Source organism: Balaenoptera physalus (assembly GCF_965194825.1).
Source record: "Balaenoptera physalus genome assembly, chromosome: 11".
Classification (NCBI taxonomy): domain Eukaryota; kingdom Metazoa; phylum Chordata; class Mammalia; order Artiodactyla; family Balaenopteridae; genus Balaenoptera; species Balaenoptera physalus.
The window spans coordinates 56,403,546-56,416,261 of record NC_138896.1 but is presented as its reverse complement, the minus strand read 5'-3'; the positions used below and the strand labels follow the sequence as shown (position 1 = coordinate 56,416,261).

The window sequence follows — 12,716 nt, the reverse complement described above, 5'->3', positions numbered from 1 at the left end:
AATTGGAGGTACTAATGGACCTAATTTTTAATTAAGAGTTGGAGATCATTTGTAATTAGCTCATGGTATCCATGAAAACCAATGTTTAGAGCTTAAAAAATGGTTTGAAGTAGTTTAAACACCCCCCCCATTTGAAAAATGGTTTTGCTCTTTGAAGTAGCTTAAACATCACCCCTCATCCCTGCCAAATTATGGAAGAGTTTTATAAAGTAATACCCACGCAAGAAGGGTTAGTACAAAGATGGGTTTCAACCAAATCTTTGGTAGAGCATCACCGATTCCAAATTAGGGAGGCTTTCCAATGCAAACTGGTATTATTGACTAGCAAAACAATGTGGAAAAACTGCATAAGTTTAACAGTGAATTTTGTCTGAATCAGGGCAAGTACCACGGTGAAGACTTCATTCTTGTCCTAAAGTTGTACTGATGATAAGATTGACTCTTCTCAACCTATTTTAGCCAGTATGTAGAAGGAATATGGCAGAGGATGAAAGTATGTTCAGAAGTTCTATGGTTGCTGTCAACGTATTTTTGGTCCTTTGTTTCATTTTTTCCAAACACAGATTCAAATTCTGAATTCTAAGGTTTTCAGAAAAGGAGAATGAATTTTGGTTCTACTTCAGTTCGTTCTCTGTCCATGGTGGTCTTTTGCTTGATTTCATCATGATGCCCATCTAGGAAATTAAGTTCAAAGCAACTGAGATAAACATTTGACAACATTTATCTGTAGTTTTCATATGTTTCTCATAAAATCCAACTATGAACAGAAAAAAAAAATGATGTTTTACTTTTCATTTTCAAATAGGAGGATCTTCTAAAGAGTTATCATTTATGGAAAAGAAACACTAAAAAGAGAATAGACTCGTGATTTTGCATGAAAATGTGGAGGGTAGTTCCAGACTTCCTGTTTTCTGTCCTTGAAATGAGCTGGATAAGGTGTAGCAGAGACTTGGAGAGGAGAGAGGAAATAAATCAGAGACCCCCATCTCTCAAACCTCAACCGCTTTCTCTGGACATCACCACTCTGGCCTTAGCTCTATCCTTCCTGAATTATTGTTTGTTTGTTTGTTTTTTTTAATGTATTCACTGTTTAACTATTCACCTTAGACTTTTCCTAAGCAAAGAGATCTTCAGCCATGCATTTGACGAACTTAATTCAAATTCACATTAAAGTAACTCTACAGCTGCTGAAGTCAAAATAAAAGGTTTTGGTTCCTATACTCCTAAAATCACTTAAAGTATCATGGTGATACCCAAATCACACTCTGAAAAATACTCTGATATACCTTCCTGCCTTTAATTAGATGTATATTCCAAACGTTCCAGAAGAAAAACTTGATTCTTAAACATTCTGTGAGGTCAAGTCTTCAGTGTCTTTGTAACATGTTCCAGAAATATGTTCTATCAGTGATCCCCTCTATTGGGGACATTATTCCTGATGATTAGCCCACATCTTATTAGTGTCAAAAACCAAATCAACAAAACAAAATCTAGATGTACAAAAATACCCCACTGAAATAGCACTTTCTTATGCTCATATTGATGAACTTCCTTAACCTCCGTCACCTTCACCTCAAGTCCACTTTGGCCGTCTGCTCCCATGACCTTGACTTTGCTGAGAAATATTAGTTCATTATCCACATTCTTAAATCTAAGTATTGTACTTCTGACCATTTCGTACGCCTTGTTGAGACCTCTAGTATCTATCTTCCTTGCTTTCTCCTTTTCGCCCACACTCTTCTGCCTTCTTTTCTTTTTCTATCCATCCTGGAAACTAGTTTGTCACTCAGTAACTCTCTTGCCAATCTCAGCACACATTGCCCCTTTTCTCACTCCACTCAGTGAAACCTTAGCCCTGGATTAATCCACCTGTGTGCCTTCTTGGCTACTGATCACTACAGTGAAAAATCAAACATCCTCACAGACTGGTATAACAAAAATCCATAGTCTGTAGCTTCCAATGGCCCCCCAGGGCTGCCCCTCAAGCTTCCTGTGTATTGCTAGTTGGCTTTCTTTTTCCAAATCTCTGTTCTCCTTCAGTCCCTTACCATGCCATTCCCACTCACTCTCAGAAGATGGCACTTAATACTTCACACAGACACACACAAAAACAAGTAGTATCATAGAGATGATCATACTAAGTGAAGTAAGTCAGACAGAGAAAGACAAATGTCATATGATATCACTTATATGTGGAATCTAAAATGAGACACAAATGAACTTATCTATGAAACAGAAACAGACTCACAGACATAGAGAACAGACTTGTGGCTGCCAAGGGGGAGGGGGTTGGGGGCAGGGATGGAGTGGGAGGTTGGGATTAGCAGAGGCAAACTATTATATATAGGATGGATAAACAGCAAGGTCCTACTGTACAGCACAGGGAACTATATTCAATATACTGTGATGTTTTATCACAGGATATACATGCATATATACATGAATATATACATGTATATATATATATGTATAACTGAATCACTATACCGTACAGCAGAAATTAACACAACATTGTAAATCAACTATACTTCAATTAAAAAAATTAAAACAAACAAACAAAAAAAGTATTTATCATGTAGGAAACCCTACATTTGACTTCCTACTCGTATGCTTACAAACTTACATGCAGGTGCACTGTCCTTTCCTCCTGTCCTCCTGCATTCCTAGAGGAGATGTCTGGCTTCCTCAGTGACCTTGTTCTATCAGTCATCCCCTGTATGAATTACATCTTCAACCATTAGAACTCTTTCCTGGCTTCTTCCTATCATGACCAAACATTTCCCATCTTAAAAAAAAAATTAGTCAATCGATCAGTTCCCTTCTCCATTCATTTTCTGTTATTATCGTCTCTCCTCTTCAAAGCCAATTTTGTTAGGTCTGACAATTTTTACATCCACTTTGTCATAGGACATTCACTGTCTTGCTCTTCCCCCTAAAACTGCCCTATCAGAGTGGCTAGTGACCTCTGTGTCACGAAATCCAATGGCTTCTTTTCAAAACTTATGTTAATAGACTGGCCTCTCTTGAAACCCTCTCTTGCTTTGGCGTCTTTGGAAACTTCACACTCTTGATTTTCCTTTTATGTCTATAGTTATCTTTTCCAATCTTTACTTTAGGTTCCTTTTTCTGCCCATTCTTTATTTTCAAGGATCGGCCTACTTCTCTTCACTCGAAGCACATTTTCTGGGTGACATGAGTTAATTCCATGACGATGACTCCAAAATCCATTTCTACCTAAGAGCTGTCTTACGAGCTCCAAAAACAGACATCCAAATATTTATTGATTATCTCTATTTGGATGCCTCACAGACATCTCAAACTCAACGTGTACAACACTGCACTCAAACTCTTTCCTGCCAAATTTGATTCTCTTTCCTCTGGTTCAGAGCTCAGCAAATGACACCTCAGGCCATTGAGTGCTAGGAACTTAAGAGCTACCTTTAACTCTTTCCTCTCCTTCTACTCTGACATCCAGTGAGTTACTAAGTCCTGTGTATTCTACCTCTTTCAAATTTGTCAAATTTGTCAACTCTCCATTCTTATTTGCACACCTTGGGCACATGCCAACTTGATTTTGTGCTTGAACTCCTGAGTCCTGGTCCCCGTTTTCCAGTTCTGTCTCTCTCCAGTGCATTCTTCACCTATATCCAGAGTGATCATGTCACTCTCCAAGTTAAACTTTTTAGTTTACATCTATTGCCAGCAGGATGGAGTCCCAGCTACCATAGCTGGTGACATTGCTCCATCTTATTTGTCCAGGATCGTTTTCTCTACTCTCATCTCTCTTTATGCATCCCTGTCCTATTGAACCATCTGTAGTTCCCCAAATTTGCCATATCCTGCTACCCATCAGCTTTGTACATGCTGCCCTGTTAGTCTGAAACTACCCCCTCCAACTTATTTTTCACTTGGCTAATTCCCACGTGTCCTTATGTCTCCATTCAGAGGTTTCTTCCACTTTCTCTGACTCCTACCGTGGGTCAGTTTTCTCTTTGTGTCCCCAATAGCACCTTGTAACAAGGATGATTAGCATAGCTGTTGCTAATAACATTTGAGCACTTATTTGATGCCAGAACCTGTGCTAAGCAGGTTACATATCTTAACTCATCTATGCTCACAACAACCTTACGAGGTAATTAATATTTCCTCAGATAAATAATCCAAGCTACAGAGAAGTTACATAATTTTCCCAAGGTTCCACAACTAGCCAGTGACACAGTAGATTCTGAACTCAGGCATCTTATTGAAGATTTTACAAACTTGTAATCACTTGTTTGTGCCTAACTTCCTAATTGGACCCTAGGTTCTTAGAAGGAAGTTGTATCCCTGGCACCCGACACAGTGATTGCCACAAAGTGTGATCCCAATAAATACTATTTGAATAACTAAAAGAACAAGGTGGCATGTGGCTCAAAGAGGAAAGAGTTCTTGCCTAAAATCAGATTTACCCTGATTACCCTGAGGTCACCTTCAGTGTCTGCCATCGTGATGTTTTGCCCCAAGAATACCAAATAACTTGCTGTCATCTAATCACCCCATAGAATTTCATTTCCTGTCCCATTCACCTCATGTACATTTCCCACTCTTGTCCAACTGGTAAACTCATATTCATCCTTCCACATCAAGCTCAGAATTCACTTTATTCCTGAGGGTTCCCAATCTTCATCGTAGATTCTAAATTTTAGTTCCTCCATACTTTATACATTTCAACATCATCATCATCAACAACAACAACATTAATTTAGACCATCATATATATTTTTTAACCAATGGTCCATTTTCTATTCATCTTTGTATCTCTAGTACTTCAGTGTTGTGCCCAGCACTCAGAGGGTGGTCAAAAAATGTTTGATATATTGATCGAACAGAATTAGGTTGGGTTTTGTTTCTGTAGATTACCACGGAGATATCTCAAACTCCGATACATCATGGCAGTTTAGTTGGCTCCTACAATGGCCAAGAATCGATTACTATTGGAGTTGTCCAACACTGGCATATTGGGAGACATGAGAAGAGGATATCACAACACTTTATGCCTGTTTCACTTTCCTGATCTGATCAAGGGTTTGGCAAAGGATATGTTATTTTTTCAAATGTCATTCAAGTTGTGCCCACCAGATAAGTCACAAACATTTTAGGAAGGCAAGTCTATTTTCATTTAGAGATGGACTAAAGAGGCCAAAGAAGTCTGTGCAAATTTATAAGATGTCAAACCACCAACCCAATCTTGTAAGGGGAACAAACAACTGTAAAATCTCCCAAAGTGTTATTTTTCCTGTCACTTCTATTTTAGTCCCTTTGTATTCCACTGGGGTCTTAGCACTTATTTTAATTTAGTGATATCATATTTGAGCTTTCTAAATGTTCTACGTAATTACTGTGTCTTATTCCTCAAGCACACACCAAACTGCCAGATTAAGTTTCTCAAAGCACTGCTTTGATCAAGTCATTTATCTGCTCAAGGACTCTCAGTGGCGCCTGACTATGGAATTAGGTGGGAACTCTGAGTCCAGATTTGCCACCAGATGTTCTGCCACCACTGATTTGTGTAGAGCCTGACCCATGACACACATCTAGTAAGTGCTTTTAATGTTTTCATTGCTTTTTCCATTGTGTTCTTGAAAGTGAAATCAGAAAACCTAGTTGAAAGAAAGTTCTATTTTGTGTCTTTCATTATTATCAATATTGGCAAATTATTAAGAATAGATGCCTCTTGTTAAACAAAGATGCCACATGGTAAACAAAGTAAAGGCTACATATGTTAAAGAAAGCATCTTCCCAGGAGTCCCATATCCTAAATAAAACAGGCACATGAAGATATGACAGGTAATACACGTTGGGGAAAGATAAGTGGTATTTTCATTAATGACAACTTATAGAGATTTCCAGGAGGACCAAAGTAACTTCACAGCTGAAAGCTAACTCATTGCTTCTCAAGTGAACTTCTAAGAGGAGTATTCAGCCATGAGCATAATTAAACAAGTCCACAAGACATGAGAAAAGGATTACCCTGAAGATGCTGGGTCAAGCAAACCAGGTGGCCCAAGAACACGATGTTCTCTGCTTGAAAACCATCATTCGGTTGCCAGACTCTGCTGCTCTCTGGGCTCTCCCATTCTGTTTCTGGCCTTTGTCTCTTGCTCTCTCTCCAGTGCCCTTTCTTGGTTTAGATTTTATGTCCTCATCATCTGACACATCAAAGGATTAAAGAGTTCAAAGCCCTTCATGCTGCCAGTATTTTATTTAGTTAAAATCAACAAAAATGAAAACTTGTGCCCATTTTCCTCTTTGCAAGAAACCAAAATGCAAAATCAAGACGAGAGCACAAGAAGATCCGTGCTGTTCAAAATTAAAACTCATGTCTTCACATATGTATACTCTGTGACAAACTGCACCACTGTATTTTATGAAACTACTTCAATATTGCTAATTAAATTGCTCGAGACACTAACGAATTCTCAAACCAACCTCTGCCACTTTGTTGTACAAATGGAACATTGGCAGATTTTCTTTCAATATCCAAAACACCATTTTTGGAACAAATTTGAAGTTTTGATTCATTCAACAATTATATCGAGTACCTACTATGTGTCAGACACTATGGTGGGTGCAGAGCAAGCAAAATGGGATGATTTTCTGATTTCAGAGGAATTCCGGTCTCTAAAGCAGTGCTTCTCAAACTACTTTTATTCATCTGTGCCCTCTTTCGATAAACACAAGTATCCTTCTCCAATTTCCCAGAAAGTCTAATGAACGCTTCCAACACTAAGAATTACTGATACACAGAACATAGACTCAATTTTCTGTGTATCCTTCATAGACCAAAAGTCTTTGAGCTTTTACTTTTTATTTCAAAAGCAACACATTTATTTTCCATACACAAAACTGGATTGGAATATTAAATATCCTTTTTTGAACCACATATGCTAAACCCCCACCCCGGAACTGAAATTGAAATGCCTGCTTAGAATCACTGTTTGAGAATCACTGCTTTAAAGAGTTTTGGAGAAAAACCAGGCAAGCTCCCTCTCTCCCATCCAATCAAGTCTTAAAGGAATTAGAATTTTCCTACCTGACACAACAGCTGGTGGAGTATCATAATCCTGTCTTGGGACTGAATCTTTGAATGAAAAGAGCATGAGAAAGAATGCAATGAAGTACAAAAGAAAATAAAATAGAATTTTAGCTCTAAAACTTGGAAGTGCCCACTGTATGTCACATGGTACCTAAGGCTCCTGCCTTCAAGCACTCAAGGAGGCACTATGACCCCTTGACAGTTGACAGTTGACACAACGGTCCCCACAACCACCACTCTGGACGTGTCGTTAGGCCCCGTGTGACCCGCGAGGACAGCATCATCTGTCCCAGAGTATTGTCATCTTCCTCATCTTTCATAACTTTGGTCCCTCCCTTGGGTCATCAACTTGCAATATGTACCCTCTTTGGCTGACACAAAAGTTCTACAAAGTGGCCCGTCAGGAAGGGGACCAAAGTGCAATACGAAACCCCAGTCCTGGAGAACAAAAGAAATAACTACAATTTCAAAAGAGATAAATGAAAAATTTGCACATTCCCAAATTCTATGGAGGCTGACATGTTTTGAAGCTAGAATTTTGTTATTGACCACTCATCTCGGGCTCTGTCCCCAGTGGTCGAGGCCAAGGAGCTTCGTGTGCTGGTATCGTGAGGACACAGATCAATAGAACAGAATCTATTCAACAGATGGCTGCTGTCTTTTTCCAAAGTGTCTGTCATAAAATCGGAGGTGGCAAATTGTAGATCGAGGTTAATTAAACAACATGACATCCATTTCAAAAGTTGGGGTGACGTGGGACCAAATATAACTGCTTTTTTAAAGATGAAAAAGAGGCTTTGGCTTAATATCATTTCTTTAGCCAGGGATCTAAAAAAGGAAAGTGGGACATGGACCGACTTCTAAAAATGGAAAGTTCTAATCTAGTTCCAGCTCCCCTTGGAGGGGTAAACTGTGTAAAAGGGACCGGGTATTGCTCATATTCAAATAAACTGCCCAAACATGGTTAAAAGGATGCTTTTGCATGACCCTCATTCCATTCGTATGATCATTATTCCATTTTAAAAACTAAAACCTCAAACTTCACTCTTCCACCTACTTGGTAACTTAATGTGGACTATCACAAATTTCTCCGTTTCATCTCCTTGCCACAAAAGGACAATGTTGATCACTCTCCCATGAGTGAACGGTGTGTGAAAAGACAGATTAGAACTTGAACAATGCAAGGCCAGCCAAGCAAGCATTGATCAAAGATTCAAATGCAAGTAAACCTTAGGCATAAGTTATTCTGTTTCTCACAACAGGTATGTGAACTAGTGACTTGATTATAATCCCCAAATCTAGAATATATAAAATCATTTTCAAGGGGTCTCCAAATATTTCATTAATACTGGTAGTAATTCTGATTATCTTTTAAAAAACTAAGCACACATTATTACTACAATAATAAACAAACAAGACCGTGACACTAGTCATTTTCCAAGAATATATTTATAACATTTTAAAATTTATAAAAAATCATGCTCATTGTTGAATTCTTGGAGAATGTAGAAAAGTACCATGATTAAAATAGAAATTATCCCTAATCCCATCATCTAGAAACCATCACACTTGTTTGTACTTGTTACAGCCTTATTTCATAAATATTTTTTCATAGTTGATACGATACTCCACACATGCAAATTTACATCCTGCTCTTTTGATTTAACATGATAGTTAATCCCTTCCTAATTATTTTATACACTTACAACTTCATGCTGCATTACATTCTAGTTTATGGATGGATTATGACTTATTTAATCTTCCTTATTAGACATTATAAAGAATACTGGGCTGAATATTTTTAAGATATATTTTCTGTTATTCTAGAATATTTCCAGAGAATAGGTCTTCAAAGCTATAACTATTTGGTCGGGGAATAGAGCTATTTTTGAAATGTCTTGCAGGTCCACCCTGCTATCCAGTTGACACTTTCACAAATTTGGATTCCTACCATCACACTATCCATGCTTGAGAATGTATATCTCCCCACACCTTCATCAGCAATGTGTATTATTTTAATAACTTTATTTAATGGGTTACATGTGTGTGTCTGTGTGTGTATTAGATTAATTTACTGTTAAGTTGATCATTTTTCATATGTTTTTTGGCTTTCTATTTCCTCCTTTATCAACTATCTGTTCATGTTCTTTGGCATTTTATACATTGGGACTTTTGTATTTTTTGCTAATTTATTGGAATTCAGAATCTATTTTTTAAACAGCAAAAGCTTACTATTTGCAAATAAACTTTCATAATACTAGACTTTCACTTAACGCCTACTTGTTTATTGTTTATATTGTAAGACTAACTTCAAAAATTCACTTATCTTACAACAAGACTAAATAAATTTAAAAAAACTATTCCCTTTCATCTATATTTTGTTTCTTGTATTTAATCATTTTTAATTGATTGATACTTTTTCCTGAAAAAACATTTCAGGAGATGTACTCATGACCACTTATGAATTTATGATACTGTTTCCTAATCATGAGTCCATTTAACATCGTGTATTGGTTTTTATCACTCTGTCTTAATACTTATATTCCTGGATAATAGCTGAAAATAGACAATCTCTAAGCAAAATGAATAATTCAGGATTTTCACCTGATGCCATCAGAATTTCAAAGCAATACAGGAGGGATGGTGCTACTGAAAACTGTGAGAGAACTATGTTGAACAAGTCAAGAACAATTACAAGATTATCTCTGTGAGCGGCTATGGTTACACCACCAGAATCCAATGATGTCACAAATCACCAGTGGTCTGGAGACACAAACAGAACTGCAGATAAGGAGGCTGCAGAACAAAAACTTTTTATTTCTTTCAACAGAATCTGGTGACATTGTAAGCCACTGGTGACCACCAACTGAACAAATGAAAAGGAGATAAGAAACTTGTAAAACCAGATTGTCATGCAATTTGGAGGTTCTCATAACACAGTAAAATCCCCAGTGGTTTCTGCTAAAGCTTACAATAGACTGATAAGAAATTATGGATAATAGGGCTTTGGTCCTTGAGGGAATCCTGTGACAAAAAATAAACAAAAGCAGAAAAGCTAGAAACTTCTTCAAGGTCAGCAGAGCCCTGGAATAAAACCGTTATACTGCTTGCATAAAATTCATTTCTTTTAAGCCCTGCAGATTCTGTCCAGCTTAAAAATAGGTAAAGAATTGAACGATAAACATTTGAGGTGGCAAAGAATGGTTAATTAACCTACAAGGCATCCCTTTCAAAATGTGGGGTCATGGGGGACCAAATACATCTAATTTTATGAAGATGAAAAAGAGGCTTTGGCTCTGTACACTTCCTTTACTCAGGGATCTTAGAAAAGAAAGCGGGACATAGCGTATGACCTAAGGCACCCCTTCTGAAGATGCAAAATTCTAATCTAGCTCCAGGACCCATTAGCCCTGAACCCTGCTTACTTTGGTTATTCCCTGGATCTCTCTGCTCTGCCCTTGGAAACTATTTCTGGACTTGAGGTTCCTGTCTTAATCTTGACTTGTTCACTCCTTGTTTTGCAGAATTTCAGTGAGCTCAGATGTCTGAAAGCCTCTGGAAAATTATAGTAGGAGAGAGACATGGTCTGAGAGTTTTAGACTGACTGGCTGTGGCAATATGGCGGGGAACAGACTGGAGTAAATTGAGGTGGGAAACAGGAAGAACAGTTAGGGGACTATTACAGTTAATCAAATGAGGCCCAGGGAAGAGACTCTAGAATATGAAGGAAGGGATGTATTTGCCAGATGTCTATGGGACTTGAATAGTAACTGTATGTGGTGGGAATTGAGAAGGAAAGGGTCTACACTGGGTCCTAAGTGTAGTGTTGGACTCCCCGGGTGAGTGGTCATGGGGTCAGCTTGAGAGGGAACAGGAGCAGGACCCTATAAGAGGAAGGGTCAGTGGGGAGAAAGCTTGGGAAGCTCATGAGATTAGTTTGGGTCGTGTTGACTTCGAGATGTCAGAGGGAGAGTCAACGTGGAAATATTTAGCAAGTGGTTGGACAAATGACTAAAATTCTAAAATGGTCTAAAATTCTAAGACAAGGTTAGCCCTGAGGACTCAGATATAAGAGTCTTCGGCATAGAAGGCAGAGTTCAAAACCATCGAAGTGGAGGAGCTTGTTAAGGAAATCATGTATGAATGAGAAGTAAGTTTAAAAACTTATTTAGCAGCCTAAGAAAGAAAAGAAGCAATGGCCAGAGAGATCAGAGGAGGACCAGGAAAACCTTGGGCAGGAGTCACAAACTGACAGCTCTTAGGAAAATTGGGTCCAATATTCAAACATAGGGAGATTTCCCATTAAAATCCAAGTAGCTTATCTTGAAAAACTGGAAGGTTTCCATATCTCATGCCATTAACACTCACAACACCCCTGGGATATAAACATTACTTTTCCCACTTTGCAAAAGAGGAAATAAAAGTTCAGAGAGGTCAAGTAACCTGCCTAAACATGCACAGCTAATAAGGGGGCAGAACCAGGCTTTAAACTCAAATTCAACACCCACTGTTCTTTCCATGATACCAGGCCACCTTCCCAGCAATGGATAAAGTGTGTTGAAAAGATCTAATAAGGTGGTGAAATCTGATTAAAAGAATCAAAAGAATCAATAAGAGCCACTCCAAATGCCAATCAAAAATTCAGATAAAATGAATCTATGATATTATATCAAAGTGTAAGAGTGACAGTTTAAGAAAAAAGTATAACTTCCTGCTGGACACTCAACATTGTCAGTGATATTTTGTTGAATAAATCTACAAATTAATACTCTTTTCTCTCTGCCTTTTCAGAACCTTATGAAACTTTAAACCTTTGCAAAACATCAATTTACATAAAGCTTATAATGTTTTTAAGCATTAGTACAAATGTGAAGGAGGAAAATAATTTTTAAAAAAGCTAGAAGAAATTTGATGTTAAATACAAGCCACATGCTTAAAACTTTTGCTTTCTGAGAAAGAAAAGGGGATATATCATTATTGAATAATTTGGCTATTACCAGCTGGGCAAAATTTGTGGTCTTGTATAAATGTATCCTTTTTGAAAATGCTCAAACACTAGTCATAATAGACATTATTGAATCAATAAGTATTTCTTATTGATACTGTTCTATATAATTGAGCTTATTTTTCAATTTCTTAAAGGATTCAGTCATATTCTCAATTAACTTAGGTCATATTTTTCCTAGTTTCCTCCAAATTTGAATTCCAGTAAGTCAGCTGGCTTTGCTTTTGATTCAAATGAGTAGAATTTATAAAGTGTTTCTTTTTATGCTTTGCCTTAGAACTCCCTCCTTTATCGGATTACAAATTGTCATTCAATACAGTAAAAGTGCATTACTTCATTTATTCATAATTTGTGATCATTTAAGTAGGGGAAAGCAGATATAAAGGGAAATCAGTAGTGGGACATGAGAAACTTCAAGCCTTCCAATATTGTCCTGGGATCTGCTTTATTAATAAATGAGAAAAGTGACTACAGGTAATCTTCACACATTGCTAAAAGCTATAGAAATAGTATCTTCAAATTCTAATGAAAATTAGCTGTACCACACTGTAAAATTAAACATAGTCTTACACATGACTTTTAAAAGTCTAGTTCAGAGACCTAAAGAATCATTTGATCTAGTCTAAGCTTTCAGAC

At 37.5% G+C, this 12,716-nt stretch overlaps 1 protein-coding gene across 11 annotated transcripts in view; it reads right to left on the bottom strand.

Moving 5' to 3' along the window:
• Positions 1-12,716, bottom strand: part of RBMS3 (RNA binding motif single stranded interacting protein 3) — a gene marked incomplete at its 3' end in the record, with an annotated part of 716,065 nt that overhangs the window by 57,109 nt on the left and 646,240 nt on the right. For 8 of the 11 annotated variants that reach the window (XM_082415127.1, XM_082415131.1, XM_082415126.1 and 5 more), the window contains one exon: positions 7,073-7,120. The exons of the other annotated variants lie outside the window; for them this stretch is intronic. In XM_082415127.1, the coding sequence (XP_082271253.1) occupies positions 7,073-7,120 (48 nt within the window). The remainder of the gene's footprint in view (positions 1-7,072; positions 7,121-12,716) is intronic. 11 annotated transcript variants of the gene reach the window in all.